This window comes from Ranitomeya imitator, chromosome 6 (assembly GCF_032444005.1).
Source record: "Ranitomeya imitator isolate aRanImi1 chromosome 6, aRanImi1.pri, whole genome shotgun sequence".
NCBI lineage: Eukaryota > Metazoa > Chordata > Amphibia > Anura > Dendrobatidae > Ranitomeya > Ranitomeya imitator.
This window is the reverse complement of record NC_091287.1, coordinates 212,056,520-212,074,690: the sequence shown is the minus strand read 5'-3', so window position 1 is coordinate 212,074,690 and position 18,171 is coordinate 212,056,520. Positions and strand designations below refer to the sequence as shown.

Here is an 18,171-nt window from a genome sequence, read left to right as displayed (position 1 = left end):
ATTCTTGAAGAAAACCTGTTGGAGTCTGCAAAAGACCTGAGACTGGGATGGAGATTGGTCTTCCAACAAGACAATGATCCCAAACATAAAGCAAAATCTCCAATGGAATGGTTCACAAATAAACGTATTCAGGTGTTAGAATGGTCAAGTCAAAGTCCAGACCTCAATCCAATCAAGAATCTGTGGAAAGAGCTGAAAACTGCTGTTCACAAATGATCTCCATCAAACCTCACTGAGCTCGAGCTGTTTGCCCATGAAGAATGGGCACGAATTTCAGTCTCTCGATGTACAAAACTGATAGAGACATACCCCAAGCGACTTGCAGTTGTAATCGCAGCAAAAGGTGGTGCAACAAAGTATTAAGTTAAAGGGGCCGAATAATATTGCACGTCCCACTTTTCAGTTTTTGATTTTCCACAAAAATTTTAAATAACCAATAAATTTCGTTCAACTTCACAATTGTGTTCCACTTGTTGTTGATTCTTCACCAAACATTTACATTTGGTATCTTTATGTTTGAAGCATGATATGTGGGAAAAGGTTGAAAGGTCCCAGGGGGCCGAATACTTTCACAAGGCACTGTACCTCTAACTGGAAAAATCAAGATTAAAGTTTGTTGACATATGCGCCACAATCCTCATGCAAATTTTTGCCACTTTATATGGGATTGTGCCATAAATTTTAAGATTCTGGTACAGAGTAGTGATGAGCGAATATACTCGTTACTCGAGATTTCCCGAGCACGCTCGGGTGTCCTCCAAGTATTTTTTTAGTGCTCGGAGATTTAGTTTTCATCGCCGCAGCTGAATGATTTACATCTCTTAGCCAGCATAAGTACATGTGGGGGTTGGCTGGTTGCTAGGGAATCCCCACATGTAATCAAGCTGGCTAACAGATGTAAATCATTCAGCTGCGCTGATGAAAACTAAATCTCCGAGCACTAAACAATACTCTGAGGACCCCCGAGCGTGCTCGAGAAATCTCGAGTAACTAGAATATTCACTCATCACTAGTAGAGTGTTCAATATTTTATGAGAAGTAGTAGAAAATCCTGTAGACTACACGACCGAGATATGGCTATATGAAAATTTACATGATAAATTATGATCTCATCGCGATTGAGTCTTCCTCATTGAGGCACACTGTGTGGCAAGGAAAACTATTGCCATCCGCTCAATGGGAGAAAGATCATGCTACTTGTTCTAATGGAAAGAATTAGTGAACAATGAGGTATCCTACAAAAATATTGTTTTTAATAACAGACGTTGTTCTTCAAAGTTTACAAAGCTATGAGAGAAATGATGTAATGTGCCCCCTCATCCAATCTTGGGGTACAGTCCATGTTGAGGTAATATCCCAATGCTCCATTAATCCCTAACAAAGGATATACAATTTTATTGGGATAGTGCATCAGATAAATGTAAGACCGATGTATAGCATTCCTATATCCCAGTATTTCACTTAATGCTAAGGTCCTGTATATTGTATTTGCTGTATATTTTGTTTGCTGCATATTTTATATGGTTTCATTCTTCACTAAAACGAGTAAATAAAAGATAAATAAATCTATGCTTTGCTTGTTTATCAAAGGTTTTCGAAGCAGATGGAAAAATGGCAAAAGGTTTTACGCAAGTACAGAATTGCAACATTTCAAATTCTGGCGCCAACTGTTCGATAAATTAAGGAATATGTTTTACACATAAGCACCACAATAAGTGAATCACTACTGAGATTTCACAGCTTTAGATATGCTGCCTATTTGAGGAAGGCTAAAGTGCCTTCACTACAGACGCTAACCTAAAAGTTTAAAAAATGTCCCTCTAAAACAAAGACCTTATGTCCACTTATATATGAGCACCATAAATTCTGTAGATACAATACATATGACCAGTGACACATACCTTAAATTCTGTGATGGATTTGTACTCATTTGCAGCTATTTTTTCTTTCATGGTGCTAAAGTCCATTGGATGCTTAATGATCATGAAATAACCAGGGGCAATCTGATCCGTAACTGGGAAAGCAAAGAAACCATGAGGATCCTTCCTAAAAGTTAGGGGAAAAAAAAAAAAAAAAAAAAAGTTAACAGAAGAGTAATGTTCTCACAGAGAAACAAATGTCAATGCCTCAGGATCCGTTGCGACACGTTTTCCCAACGCAGACAAAAAACGTTACATTGAAAGTTTTTTTTCCAGACGACGGTCCGCCAAAACACGACGGATCCGTCGCACAACGGATGCGACGTGTGTCCATCCGTCGCTAATACAAGTCTATGGGGAAAAAAAACGGATCCTGCGGGCACATTTGCAGGATCCGTTTTTTTCCCAAAACAACGCATTGCAATGGATCTGAAAAGACGGAAATGTGAAAGAGGCCTTAATGGTTTAAAACATCAGTAGCAGGGTCCTGACAAAGAATGAATGGGTTAACACCATAGGTTCAAGTACTCCCCCAGCTTGCAAAATGTATTCATGTATTCAACTACTTTTTAATTACGTTTCTCTGTATTTCGATTTTTAAATGTATGAGCAATGGTTTTAAGCGATATACTCCATTATGCTTTATGATTGTTTTGCATGAGTGTTTTACTAATATATAAGAATTAGAGCAGCACAAAGAGCAGGGGGGGAAAATATTAAGACCCACGGGCATGCGCCTGCCAGCAGCGCAGGGTAGTGGGGGGGGGGGGGCATATAGTGACCTTCGGGCATGCGCCTGCCAGCAGCGAAGGGGGGGCATATAGTGACCTTCGGGTATGCGCCTACCAGCAGCGCAGGGGGGGCATATAGTGACCTTCGGGCATGCGCCTACCAGCAGCGCAAGGGGGGGCATATAGTGACCTTCGGCCTTCGGGCATGCGCCTGCCAGCAGCGCAGGGGGGCATATAGTGACCTTCGGGCATGCGCCTGCCAGCAGCGCAGGGGGGGGCATATAGTGACTGGGGGGAGGGGGCGTCGGCATATAGTGACCGGGGGGGGGGGGGGCATGTGCCTGCCAGCAGCACAGGGGGGCATATAGTGACCAGGGGTTTTGGGGCATGTGGCAGCACAAGGATAGGGGTTATATAGATACCAGGATGAGGGACATATGATTTGTAAGACGGACACTGGCATTAATCAGGTGCGTCTCATAAAGTGAAAAATATTGTACTTGTTTAAGCCTGATTGCCCGCCCACTGGGTGTCATTTGTTTAAAGGAGCAGTCACCACGATCCATCTTTTGCTATAAATAACAGACCCTGATTGTGTATAGACTGTCCTGAGGAAGTGGTGTGATCATGAAAAAACACGAAGAAATAAAGTCTATTCTCCATTACATCTACTTGGACTTCTCTGGTACATTTTCCTGACAGGCGAGCAGCTCAGTCCGATGCCCCATTTTCTTCACCTAGCTAAAGAATAATAATAATAATCTTTATTTTTATATAGCGCTAACATATTCCGCAGCGCTTTACAGACATTATCATCGCTGTCCCCAATGGAGCTCACAATATAAAACCCCCTATCAGTACATCTTTGGAATGTGGGAGGAAACCTGAGACCCCGGAGGAAACCCATGCAAACACGGAGAGAACATACAAACTCTTTGCAGATGTTGTCCTCGGTGGGATTCGAATCCAGGACTCCAGCGCTGCAAGGCTGCAGTGCTATCCACTGCGCCACCGTGCTGCCCGAAGAAACGTATAACTGGAAAACCTCATGAAAGGAGGAGTTGTCTGTCCTTTTAGCTACAAGTACGCAGACACTCCAAGTGACTGCAGACTTGTGAATCCTCACAGCACGTGCACTATGCGCTATGAGGATTTTCTGGCGCCAGGCGGACATATGACCGCAAGTATCCAATATGCAATCATTGCGTCACTAGTTAAAAGTATGTTATGTTAAAAATTAAAGTGTGAAAATGTGCTTTCTTTGCTGCAGGGGTAACATATGATGACTAGCTTCTAGTAGATTTCACTATAAAGCTTATTGTAACCTGTGTTCTTACCTGTATTTACATCTAATTAAAACCGTATTTTCAAAAACAATAAAATATTGAGCTGAATTAAGTTCAGCTGATTGTTTGGCCCTCCACAACTGTCCCAGTTCCTCATGTGGCCCCTTGGGAAAATTAAATTGCCGGCCCCTGCCCTAGACGGTTCAGAAGGAGTCGACACACTATCCCAACCATGGGGAGAGGGGCTGTCCCATGCGCGCCCCCCCTCCTCTGGTTCCAAGGGTCCTGAGGAAAGTACAGGAAGAAACAGCGAAGATCATCTTGGTAGTGCCCTTCTAGCCGAAGAGGAGTTGGTTCCCTCTGCTGAGACAGTTGGCGGAAAAACACCCTATCCTCCTTCCAAAGAGAAGAGACCTGCTCTACCAGGGCCCAGTTCTCCACCACATCCCGGACAGTCTTCAAACTTTCAGCATGGAACCTGAGAGGCAGGTCCTGAAGTCAAGAGGATTGTCCGACAAATCTACCATTTAAGCAGGCAGAAAACCTGTGACTTCTGATATATACAAGATCTGGAAGCGCTTCGGCATCGGCATTTATTGCAGGGAATTGTCAGTAGATACAGCTTGACGGTCATCCCCAACATTCGTGATTTCCTGTAGACAGGTTTCAATAAGGGTGTTAGACCAAGTACTCTAAGGGTCCAGATTTTGGCCCTTAGCATATTTTTCGACTCTGCCCTATCTACCCACCCCTGGATAGCTATGTTCTCTAGAGCTATACAGAAGCTGAAGCCCTCTGTGAGGAAGTCAGTCCCATCTTGGGATCTAAACCTTGTGCTAAACGCAATGTAAACATCCATATGAACCAGCAAATGATATGGGACATTAGTAGGCTCTCATTTAAAACTGCTTTCCTGGTAGCAATCACATCGGCCAAAAGAATAGCGGAGTTACAGGCCCTATCTATCCAAGACCCGTATTTGAGGACCGATTGGTCTTGAGGCTCGGCCCAGCGTTCCTCCCCAAGGTGGTATCATCCCCAAACATGAACCAGGAAGAGGTTCTTCCCTCCTTCTGCCAGCAACCTAGGAACCCGAAGGAGCAATCCTTTCATTGCGTAGATGTTAGGGAGACTGTTCTCCAATACCTAGAGGCAACTAAGGACTGCAGGCAGGACACAAACTTGTTTGTGCAATATGGGGGTCCAAATAGGGGTAAGAAAGGGGACAAACCAACAATTGGTCTAGCCTACGAGACTGAAGGAAGATCTCCCCCGGAGACTCTTAGGGCCATTCAACTAAGGCCATAGCTACTTCATGGGCAGAAAGGGGGGCTTCAGTGGATCAGATCTGTAGGGCGCAACATGGTCAAGTCTGAATACTTTGTCGAGGCATTATAAGCTAGACGTAGTCTCAGGGCAACTGGCCTTTGATAGAAAGGTTCTTCATGCAGTGGTCCCACCCTAGATCATCATACTCTGGTATTCTCAATGGTGCTGTCAGGATTGGTGAAGTGGAAAACAGTAATTAGACCTACTGGTAATTGTATTTCGAGGAATCCATCCTGACAACACTGCTAGTTCCCTACCTTATGATAAATTCTATACTAATGTGATGTAACGTTTGTATAAAGGATAATAAATTTATGTTGCATCCATCCAGATGTGGTACTTTGAAAAGACACTGAGCAGTGGAGATGGGAGGGTCCTTTTAACCTCTTGTTGTTTCCTGTCCCAGTAAGAATAAAGGTACCTTCACACATAACGATATCGTTAACGATATCGTTGCTTTTTGTGATGTAGCAACGATATCGTTAAGGAACTTTATTTCGTCGCTGGATCTCCCGCTGACATCGCTGGATTGGCGTGTGTGACGCCGATCCACCGATGTCTTCACTGGTAACCAGGATAAACATCGGGTTACTAAGCGCAGGGCGCAGGATGTTTACCATGGTTACCAGCGTAAACGTTTAAAAAAACAAACACTACATACTTACCTTCAGCTGTCTGTCACCGCTCTGCTTTCCGGCTGACCGGCGCTGACAGTGCAGAGGAAAGCAGAGCGCCGGAGGACAGACAGCTGAAGGTAAGTATGTAGTGTTTGTTTTTTTAACGTTTACGCTGGTAACAATGGTAAACATCGGGTTACTAAGCGCGGCCCTGCGCTTAGTAACCCGATGTTTACCCTGGTTACCGGGGACGTCGGGATCGTTGGTCGCTGGAGAGCTGTCTGTGTGACAGCTCTCCAGCGACGCTGCAGCGATCGACATCGTTGTCGGTATCGCTGCAGCGTCGCTCAGTGTGAAGGTACCTTAAGAAGGATGACCTCCATGGAGCTGTCAGGGTGGACTCCTGGAAATACAATTACTAATAGGTCTAATTACTGTTTTTTTGGACCCAATTAGTTTTGAAGGGACGTGGACAGACATATTAATTTTAGTGGTCTTCTGCTCAGTCTCAAGCTATGGCAACTTGATGGATCAACTCTCTTATAGGAAGATAGATCTTGTGTAAGCCTAGATACGTAGGTCCACCAGAGTCTTCTTCACCATTATCTTGATAGCATCAAGCCATTGGGTTGCTGGTATTCTTCTTCGCCTTGTTCCTTCTATTCTTCTGACCACGATGTCCTTCTCCAGTTAGCTCTCTTGGTATGATGTGTCCAAAGTTGGCAAGTCATAGCTTTCTCCATACATTAATATATATAGATTTATATTTATTTATTTATTTTTAATACTTCACCATATTAGTTAGGCCATGTGCATACGTTGAGTATTTGGTGAGTATTTTACATCAGTATTTGAAAGCCAAAATCAGGAGTGGGTGAAAAATGCAGAAGTGGTGACGGGTTTCTATTATACTTTTCTGATTGATCCACTTCTGGTTTTGGCTTAAAAACACGGTGAAAAAAATACTGACAAATACCTGGATATATGAAGTTCCTTTGATGCTTCACATAAATTTGTGCAATGAAAATGCCCTTTTTCCACTAAAATGTAATTTTAACCCGAAATTTTTCAGTTTCACATAAAAGAAAATTAACTCTGCAACACATGACGCAGTTTCCACTAAACATGGCAATACCCCATATGTAATTGGAAATATACTATTTGGCATACAGCAGAGCTTGAATCAAAAGAGTGAGACTGGATTTTTGGAGCGCAAATTTGGCTGTAATAGATTGCGGACGCCATGTTGCATTTGAGAATCCTTGAGGTGCAACATAGCAAAAACCTCCCAAAAGTGACAACATTTTCAACCCTCAAGAAGTTTATCTAGAGTTGTTGTGAAAAGCTAGAACCTTTCACGGAATAACATTAAGATAGCACTAATAACATTGTGCCAGAAAAATAGAAAAAAACAGGGTTTTTGGTTGTTTACCGTAAAATCTTTCTTGGAGCCTCCATTGGGGGGACACCGGAACCATGGGTGTACGCTGCTGCCACTGGGAGGCTGACACTATGCAAATAAAAAAGTTAGCTCCTCCTCTGCAGTGTACACCCCACCAACTGGCATTATACTCTTCAGTTGGTGAGAAAGCAGTAGGAGACAAATAAGGTTGAAAACCATAACCACAAACTTGAGAACTGTAAACGTGAGAACAGTCATAGAACATAAAACAACAGAAACTGAGAAACCTCCCCCAATGGAGGCTCCAAGAAACAGATTTTACGGTAAGCATCCAAAAATCCTGTTTTCTTTATTGCCTCTCATTGGGGGACACCGGGACCATGGGACGTCCCAAAGCAGTCCCTAGGGCGGGAAAAACAGACTTCCATCAGGTCAGAGGACTCACCACTGCCACCTGCAAGATCCTTCTGCCTAGGCTGGCGTCCGCTGAAGCGTAGGTATGGGCCTTGTAAAATTTGGCGAACGTGTGGATGAAAGACCAAGTTGCCGCTTTGCAAAGCTGTAGGGCGGAAGCCCTGTGGCGCACCGCCCAGGAGGCGCCGACTGCCCGGGTAGAGTGAGCCTTGATCCCAGGAGGGGGCACTCTGTTCTTGACCCGGTAAGCCTCCAGAATTGCCATTCTGATCCAGCGAGCAATAGTCGCCTTAGAAGCCGGTTGGCCTCTGCGCGTGCCATCAGGAATGACGAGAAGAGAACGTTCTATCCAGCTAGATCCTCACTGCCCTGACGAGGTCCAGCTTGTTCAGCGATCGCTCCAGAGGATGAGTCGGAGCTGGACAAAAGGAAGGTAGAACGATGTCCTCGTTGAGGTGGAAGGTGGAAACCACCTTAGGAAGGTAAGAAGGCGGAGACCTGAGGACCACCTTGTCCTGGTGAATGACCAAGAAAGGAGGACGGCAAGACAGGGCTGCCAACTCGGAAACGCGGCGGATAGAAGTGATAGCCACAAGAAAGGCCACCTTCCAAGATAGAACTGACAGGGGAATCTCCCTGAGAGGCTCAAAGGGGGAACCACTCAGAACGTCCAGCACAAGATTCAAATCCCATGAATCCACAGGGACCCTACACGGAGGGACAGCATGGGCTGCGCCTTGAAGGAAGGTCTTAACCTGTGGCCGAGAAGCTAAAGTCTTCTAAAAAAGGATGGAAAGCGCAGAAACCTGGCCCTTGAAGGAACTCAGAGCAAGGCCCGAATCCAGTCCTGTCTGAAGGAAGGCCAAAATGGAAGGCAGGGAAAAGGACATAGGTGAAACGCAGTTGGACTCGCACCAACGGAAGTAAGCCTTCCAGGTACGATAGTAGATCCTGGAAGACGAAGGCTTCCGAGCCTGGATCATGGTGAGAATCACCCGGTCCGAAAGGCCGGACACTAAGAACTGCGGTCTCAACAGCCACGCCGTTAAACTGAGCGTCCGAGAATTCGGGTGGCAGATCGGACCCAGAGACAGCAGATCGGGCCTGTCTGGAAGGCACCAGGGAGCGTCCGCGAGAAGGTTGACGAGCTCCGCGAACCAAGCTCTCCTGGGCCAATCCGGGGCGATCAGAATGACCGGCACCCCTTCCACTTTGATCTTTTTCAACAGTTTGGGAAGTAATGGAAGGGGTGGGAACAGGTAGGGTAGTACGAACTGTGACCTAGGAATGGCGAGCGTCGACGCCCACTGCAAGAGGGTCGCGAGACCTGGAGACGAACGGCGGGACCTTCCTGTTCATTCGGGATGACGTGAGGTCCACGTCTGGAGTCTCCCATCGAAGACAAATCTGATGGAAGACCTCCTGATGCAAGGACCATTCCCCTGCCACGAGGCCCTCGTGGCTGAGGAAGTTGGCGGCCCAATTGTCCACACCGGGGATATGCACCGCGGATATCACCGAAACCGTTGCCTCTGCCCAAAGGAGGATCTTGGATACCACGGCCAGGGCCAAGGAGCTCCGAGTCCCCTGATGGTTGACATATGCCACAGCTGTGGCGTTGTCCGTCTGGATTCGGATTGGTAGGCCCCTGAGAATCCTTTCCCAGTGGCGGAGGGACAGAAAGATGGCCCGAATCTCGAGGACATTGATCGGCAGAGTTGACTCCTGCGCCGACCAACGGCCCTGAACCGTCAGGTGACGAAAAACCGCACCCCAGCGGAGCAGGCTGGCATCCGTCGTCACCACTTGCCAGTGAACTGGAAGGAAGGACCTGCCCTGTGAGATGAGAGGCGACGTCAGCCACCAGTTGAGAAACCGTTTGACCCGAGAAGAGAGTCGGATCGGACGATCCAGGGAGAAGACAGACCTGTCCCACTGAGACAGAATGGCTTGCTGAAGGGGTCGCGAATGAAATTGGGTGAAGGGCATCGCCTCTAATGTTGCTACCATCCTTCCCAGAACCTTCATGGCCGATCGGAGGGAGGGAGGCCGAGCGGAGGGAGGGAGGCCGAGCGGAGGGAGGGAGGCCGAGCGGAGGGAGGGAGGCCGGCCGAGGACCCTGGAGCAAGCGTATGTCCCGACATAGGGTGGATCTCTTGTCTTTGGAAAGGAAGACCTTGGTCTGACGAGTGTCGAAAAGCATGCCCAGAAAGATGATGCGCTGAGAGGGAATAAGGCAGGACTTCTTCCGGTTGACCAGTCACCCGAAACGGGCTAGGGTGTCGAGAACGATGGACAGACTTTCGTGAGCCTGAGAAAAGGACGGAGCCTTGATGAGCATGTCGAGGTTTGGAAACAGAACCAGGCCTCTGACCCTCAAGATGGCCATCAGCGCCGCCATGATCTTCGCGAAAACTCTTGGGGTGGTTGCAAGACCGAACGGCAGGGCGACGAACTGAAAATGTTCCTGGAGCACCGCAAAGCGCAGGAATCTGTGATGTCCAGGGAATATCGGGACATAGAGGTAGGCGTCCTGAATATCTATGGAACACAGAAATTCCTGAGCCTCCATGGAAGCAATTACTGAACGAAGGAATTCCATCCTGAAGTGCTTCAGACAAACTCTTGTTCAGCAATTTGAGGTCCAGAATGGGACGAACCTTGCCGTCTTTTTTCGGTACCACAAAAGGTTTGAATAGAAACCTGTGAACCGTTCTTTTTCTGGGACGGGAACGATTACCCCGGCTTTGAGAAGAGAAGCAATGGCTTTGAAGAAACCCGGAACTAGAGCGGGATCTCTTGGAGGTCAGGATTCGAAGAAACGATCCCGGGGTCGTGAAACGAACTCTATCTTGTATCCCCAGGATACAACTTTCCTGACCCATGCGTCCTCTACTGAGGAGATCCAGACGTCCCTGAAGAAGAGAAGACGGACGCCCAACCTGGGAGGTGGGCTGGGGTCTAGCCGAGAGTCATGCCGAGGTGGATCTTCCAGTCCTGGGCCTGGAGGATCTACCCTGGGAGTAGCGAGGACGCCAGGACGGAGTGGGCCTAAAGGATACCGTCTTCTAGTGACGTGCCTGTGGCCTCTGGTGCTGCTGAGAAAAGGAGATTCGTGCCGCAAAGCGACGAAAAGGCCGAAAGGACCGAAATTGCCGTCTAGTAGGAGGGAGACGAAGCTTAGCCTGGGGGAGAAGAGAACTTGTACCCCTGGTGGCATCCTTAATGATTTGGTAATGATTTGGTCCAGCTTGGAACCAAAGAGACGTGAGCCTTGAAAGGGCAGACTGGTAAGGGACTTTTTGGAAGATAAGTCCGCCTGCCAGGCCTTGAGCCAAACGGTCAGGCGGATGGCAACAGCATTTCTGGACGCCTGAGTCGCACAAGATGCGGCATCCAGAGAGGCGGAGACCAGGTATTCACCAGCGTGGGAAATCTCGCCAGTTGCACGGGAGGCGCCCCGTCCAGGATATCTCGACGGAGTTCTTTGGCCCATTTGAAAATGGATTTCGAAACCAAAGTGGAAGCAAAAGCTGGGCATAGAGCAGCTGCAGACGCTTCAAAGGCTGACTTTGCAAAGGATTCTATAACTCTTATGGTTACAATCCTTCAGAGATGCTCCGCTGGATAGTGGAAGCACAGTGTTGGTGGACAGCCTGGAAACAGGGGGATCCACTGAGGTAGAGACCGTCTAATTGGCGGTAAGTTCTGGAGAAAAAGGATATAATACACCCAGGTTTGGTTTATAGCTCCAATGAGATTCTGGACCATATCCCTCATGGTGGCGATTTGGTTAGAATCCAGCTCCGAAATATCCTCCGAGGGCGCATCAGAGAACGCCTCGTCTGACTCAGGGGAGGAGGATCGGGAGGACGCCGACCGCAGAGGAGGACCGTTAGGCGAGATGGAGCGAGAAGAGGACTCAGACCGACGTTCCTGTCTGGACCTTTTGCGGCTTATCAAGGAGGGCTTGGGAGGAGGCTCCTGCGACCCGCTGGCCACTGCGGGGGTCTGCAGAGGTAATCGATCCAGCACACACACCAGAGTTTGAGACACCCGTGTTAGATCGGCCACCGATTGTGACAGAGAGGAAGCCCATCCTGGGATGGGGGTATCACTCTCGGGCGGACCGGCCGGAGGATCCTGGGCGGTGGGAACAATCGGGTTGCTGCAGGCCTGACAGAGCGGAGAGGACTGACCTGAGGGAAGTTTGCTGTTACAGGACAAACATGCAAAGTACTTGACTAAGGCAGAAGAGGAAGAAGTAGGAGGACGAGAGCGGCCCCCTTTAGAGTTAGACATTTTGGAGAGGTCCCTGAAGAAAATGTCAGCGGGTTAGGGGACAGTGGGGCAGAGGGGGGTGTGTCAGTCTGCAGTGCAGAGCTACTCACGGAAAACGAGAAACGGATACCCGGTTGCTGCAGGCCTAGAGGAAGATGTCCCGCTTGCGGTGGATCTCCGGAAAAAAAGTGGAGCTCCTGCCCTGTGGTGCTGCAATCTGCGCAGATGGTGTGCTGTGCCCACAGAAAAGAGCGCTCTGCGGTGGCGAAAGTGCGGGGCACGATGCGTGAGCGCCGCAGTGAAAAACCCCTGCGGCGCCAGAGCCTGTCAGGGCTGTTGCGCTGGAGAAGATCTCCGGAGAAAAAGTGTGGAAGTGCCCCATGAAACCGCGGCGCCGGGCAGTGCGCCGCGGGGAGAAGTGCACGGCAGGCTGTTAGGGCTGTATCACAGCGCCGGACGGTGGAGAAGATAGAACCGCGGCGCCGGATAGGAAACGGCGCGGCAGCCTGTAAGGGCCCCGCGTCCGATAGAAGGCAGAAGGGCCGCAACCAGAAGAAATGCGCCTGCCTGCTGCGCAATATATCTGTAAACCCGGGTCGTGCTGCTGCAATCTGGGCGCAAGCTACGACCAGGTATCTGGGAGCCCCTAGTAAGACCCCCCCCCCCCTTGAAATATCTGGGATGGGATGGGGAAATACTTACCTCAAACCTCCCACGCCGATACTAACCTGAAAAGGGAATGAGACGTCCAGGGAGCTGATGGACGTCCTCGTATCGGCAACCGACAGGCTCTGGTGGGCGAGTGGATGGGGGACTGAGCAAGGACCGGACTTCTAAGCACGCTTGTGTGCTAGGCTCTTGGTCCTGGAGAAGGATCTATGAGGATACAAGGTGGCAGTACACGCCGTACTCATAGTCTGTATTGTGGGACTATAGGTGTGACTGTTCACCCTGTATCCCTCCGGGAAACCTGAAAGAAAACGACGCACATTGAGGTAGATAAGGGTCTAAAGAAAGACCCGTGTTCACCTCCTACTGACATTAAGCTAAACTGAAGAGTATAATGCCAGTCAGTGGGGTGTACACTGAGTGTAACTTTTTTTTTATTTGCATAGTGTCAGCCTCCTAGTGGCAGCAGCATACACCCATGGTTCCTGTGTCCCCCAATGAGAGGCGATAAAGAAACTAAGTGTTATACAACAAGAAAGAAACCATTGGCTTTGATCAGTCTCTCACCAAACCTTCAAATCAGCTTACCGCTGGAGCTGTCGGAGGAAATATTCCAGAAGCTGTTGAATTGGGGTGCTCTCATTTTCTGCTGCAAAACAGAAGAATATCATTAATACCATTAGTCCAGTCAGTGCAAAAACCTCAGTAATATCAGGTCCCACCTGGATGTGTTCTACATGCTCTAACTGGACGGTCTGTAGGAGTTTCAACTTCTAGTTTTTTCTCCTGTTCAAAATACTCGGTTTCCTCATCTGAATCACATTGTTCTTTTTCTCGTTTTCTCTTTTTTTCTTCCTAAAAACAAAAAAAGGCACAAAGGACATTTACAAATAAACATTATTTTGAACAGTGTAACGCCTAAAGCAGGAGTCTGGTTCTCACAGTATGAGCACGGCAAACACAGCTTCTGATCGGCCGCGGTTCCCACGCTGTCAGAAGACAGCGTGAGCACTCAACTGTGATCGGAGGTATAAAGTTTACCTCCGGTCACTGGTGTCAGCTGATGGGACTACTGCTCCCACCATCAGACACCTGCTACCACTAATTACAGTGAGAGCAAGATTGGCGGATGGGAGTATTCATCAACCACTCTTGTGCTGTAAATAAGAAGAAAAAAAAAAGGCTTGATGTCACCGGACAATGCAAAGGTGACATCAACCCCCCAAATATGAACCCCACTTGCCACCGCTAAAAGGCAAGAGGGAAGAGCCAGGCAAAGCACCAGAATTGGCGCATCTAAAAGATGTGCCTTTTCTGGACGGCTGCGGGCAGCTATTTATAGGATTGGGGGGGAGGGGGGTCAATATCCATGACGGCATGCCAGCCCGAGAATACCAGCCCCCAGCTGTCAGCTTTAGCAAGGTTGGTTGTCAAAAATGGGGGAAAACCACGCCATTTTTTTTTTTTTTTTAATTGGAATAATTCAAAGAAAATAAAAAAAAAAAAAACAGTGTGGGGACCCCTCTATTCTTGATAACCAGCCTTGCTGAAGCTCACAGCTGAGGGTTGCAGCACCCAGCTTTGAGTTTTGTCTGGCTGGTTATTAAAAATAGGGGTTTTTTCCTTTAACTACATATTTACAGTGCAAGAGAGGCAGATGAAAACTCCCATTCGCCGCTCCCGATGATGGTTGTCCCATCAGCTGACACCAGTGACCGGAGGTAAAGTTTATACCTCCGATCACAGCTGCGGGTTCACGCTGTCTTTTGACAGCGTGGAAACCGTGGCTCTCTGACCAACGGGGATGATATCCCCGTCGAGCACAAGCGGTGTTTGCCGCGCTGCCATGCACATAACAGCGCAGCAAACACCGGAAAAGGGGTAGCCTTATAAGACGAGTATATCCCATATTCTGTATTTTAACTGGAAAAGTTGTGGGTTGTCTAATACGCCAGAAAATACGGGTAAATCTTTTTTTAACTCCAAATTTTGCATTTTCCATATGGGTAACAAGGGAAATTGCTCCATACAATTTGTTGTGCAATTTCTCCTGAGTACACAGATATACTATATGTGGGGAAATACTACTGAATGGGAGCACAGCAGGGCTTGGAAGGGAAGGAGAGCATTTGACTTTTTGAATGTAAAATTTACTGGAATAAATAGCGAATGACATGTTGCATTTGGAGAGCCTCTGATGTGCCTAAACAGTGGAAACTCCCCTCAAGTGACACTATTATGAAAATTATAATCCTTTGAAAATTTTGACTCTATGGGTGTTTTCCAGAAACAGGCAGTAGTGGATGTGGCGGAGTAAAAATTGCCGTAGTGACCAGTCCATCATGTCCAGCTCATGCTTCTGGAGACATGCACCTGCAAATTAGGCGTCTCATCACTACAGAAATGCCAAACATGTGGATGGTAAATGTTATTTAGGCACACTGGTGCTCAGAAGCGGGGGGGGGACATTTAGATCTGGGAACGCAGAATTTTGCTGAATTTCTTTCGGGTAGACTTTGTGCTACCAGTAACATAAGCCCCTTATTTTTCCGTTAACAGATGACAGACCTGAGTGGGGACTTGCTTTTTTGTGGATTGAGTTGAAGCTTTTATTGGCAACAATTTATATAAAGTTTGGGATCTCATTTATGTGGCGCTCTATGCTGACCACTTACTTTGGTGTTTCCATCTAAATCTGAGTGACGTGACAGATGAAACCCCAGAGGGATCAACTCACTATAATGAGACAGCAGATTTACTCTAGAGGCCAGACGGAGTTTATTCAGCAGTGTCCTTTACAGAAGTGCATAAAACTGTGTAATCCTAAAAAGACGGACAGCGCTGGATCATGGGTCATATGGCATCCACAGTGACTCCATCTGCTTCATTATAGGGAATCTTCAGCCAGAGGTTCTGTGTGAATCACGTATTTCAGAGATTTTAAGGAAAACAGGTGTAAGGGCTCAGTGCAGAGCACAGGATAAATGTGTGCCGAGCCTTGCTGCGATATTTGGTGAGGCAGAATGGAGGAAAAAAAAAAAAGTGTGAGTGAAGAATTTGTTTTATTTATTTATTTATTACGCCGTTCCTCATGCGGTATAAGTGATTAGGCGACTTTATTCTTCGGGTCGGTGCAATTACAGAAAATAGAATTATTCTTACCGTTAATTGGGTTTCTAGGAGCCTTCCACGACAGCCACCAGGAGGTTGTCTCCAGACCCTAATGGGGGACAGGAAGCACAAGAGGTTAAAAACCCCTCCCACCTCCCATTAACCAGTGACTTACAACTGAACCCATAGCACCGGTTACCTTTAGTTTCTCAGAAAAATATCCAAGAACATCGGGAGGGAATTAATGCTGTCGTGGAAGGCTCATAGAAACCGAATTAACGGCAAGAATAATTCTATTTTCTCAAGTAGTCTTCCACGACAGCCACCAGGAGGAATGCCAACCAATTCTGTATTTAGGGAGGGACCACAGCCTGAAGAACCTTTCGGCCAAAGGCAAGATCCCGGTTGGACCAGAAGTCCAATCTATAATGTTTGGTAAAAGTGTGCAAGGAAGACCATGTTGCTGCCCTGCAAATCTGCTCTGTTGAAGCGCCAGCCCTTTCAGCCCAAGAGACGGAGGTTGATCTGGTGGAATGAGCTTTTAGGCCCGCAGGAATAGCAATATTCTGAGTTAGGTATGCTTCAGTAATGGCCTTTTTTTATCCAGTTGGCAATGGTACTCTTCACTACCTTCTTGCCTTTGTTTTTGCCAGAAAGATGAACAAAGAGATTTTTGTCAATTCTAAACGATTTAGTATGTTCTAAGTAGTATAACACTATACGTCGTACATCCAAGGTATGAAATCTGTGTTCTTCCGGATTTGAAGGATTGTGACAGAACGATGGGAGGACTATATCCTGTGATCGATGAAATTCTGACACTACCTTCGGTAGGAAACATGGATCTGGACGGAACACGATGGAGTCATCCCTTATGGTAAGCTAAGGCTCTCTTATTGACAGGGCTTGTATTTCCCCCACTCGTCTTGTAGTAGAAATTGCAACCAAGAAGGCCGTCTTGCAGGACAGAAGTTGCGAGGAACAAGATGATAATGGCTCAAATGGAGGAGCCGTAAGACCCTTTAGAACTATGTTTAAGTCCCATGATGGCACGAAAATTTGTTTTCTTGGACAATGTCTTGATGCTGCGACCATAAACCTCTTTATCCAACGATGACCCGCAAGGTCTTGATCGAAGACGGAGCTCAAGGCTGACACCTGAACTTTCAAGGTACTTGGCTTCAAGCCCAACTCTAACCCTTTTTGTAAAAAATCTAATATTTGTGAAATATTAGGATGAAAAGGGTCAGGTTTAGGAGGATGACACCACAAGGAGAATCTATTCCAGATTTTGCCATATATGGCATTGGTAATAGGTTTTCTAGATTTCTGTAGAGTAGAGATTACTGACTCTGAAAGGCCCCTAGCTCTTAGTACCTGGGCTTCAATAGCCAGGCTGCCAGTTTGAACTTTTGTGGTTCCGGATGATAAAAAGGGCCCTGGCAGAGAAGATCTTCTGATGCTTGAAGAAAGACTGGAACGTCCAAATTCAGTTCTTCGATGAGGTGGTACCAGCTCCTCTTCGGCCATGCTGGAGCTACTAAGATAGCCTGGACCTGATCATCCCGGATCTTCCGGAGGGTCTTCGCAAGTAACGGTATTGGAGGGAACACGTATGCTAGATGGAACCTCCAAGTATGAGCGAAGGCGTCTACTCCCTGAGACCTGTCCTTGAGGTTTAGGGAGAAGTAGCTCTCGACCTGTGCATTCTGGCTGGACGCTAGAAGGTCTATAATCGGGAAGACCCCATCTGTCTGTCAACATTCTGAAAACGTCCGCCTTCAGGCTCCATTCTCCTGGATGCAAGTCGTGACGACTTAGGCGATCTGCATGAATGTTCACTGACCCCTTGAGGTGTATTGCTGAAAGTGAGAGGAGATGTTTCTCTGCCCAGCAAAATATTCTGTTTGATATTGCTCTTAATTGGTTGAACTTCGGACTTCCCTGGTGTTTTAGATGCGCAACAGTCGTCATATTGTCCGAGTAAATTCTGACATATTGACCTATAATGAGACTGCTGGCTGCCAGAAGGGCCCTCTCCACTGCCAACAATTCTCTGGAGTTGGAGGAACTGGAGCTTTCTCTCTGATTCCAGTGACCCTGGAATGGGATTTGCGAGACCACTGCTCCCCAACCTTTTTGACTGGCGTCTGTTGTCACCGTAATCAGCGGATCTTGCACCCAGTCTACTCCTTTCAGCAGGTTTGATTGGATCGCCCACCAGGTTAACGAGGCCTTTACCTTCCCTGTAGTGTAAACTCTTCTGTCTAGGGAATTTGGACTCCCGTTCCAGTTCCCTAAGATGTGTGCCTGCAGCACTCTGGAGTGGCTCTGAGCCCACTGGACTGATTGTATACAGGCCGTCATTGACCCCAGAAGAGACATCGCAGCCCGTAGAGTCGGAGAACGTTG

General features: G+C 47.5%; 1 protein-coding gene across 6 annotated transcripts in view; it reads right to left on the bottom strand.

Moving 5' to 3' along the window:
* Positions 1-18,171, bottom strand: part of BRD9 (bromodomain containing 9) — a 243,300-nt gene that overhangs the window by 190,946 nt on the left and 34,183 nt on the right. For 3 of the 6 annotated variants that reach the window (XM_069730459.1, XM_069730456.1, XM_069730460.1), the window contains exons 3-5: positions 13,371-13,503; positions 13,237-13,294; positions 1,902-2,046 (exon numbers count right to left, since the gene is read on the bottom strand). In XM_069730459.1, coding sequence (XP_069586560.1) covers positions 1,902-2,046; positions 13,237-13,294; positions 13,371-13,503 — 336 coding nt within the window. Of the gene's footprint in view, positions 1-1,901; positions 2,047-13,236; positions 13,298-13,370; positions 13,504-18,171 lie in introns of all 6 variants that reach the window. The other 3 variants (XM_069730455.1, XM_069730457.1, XM_069730458.1) reach the window with 1 other exon arrangement.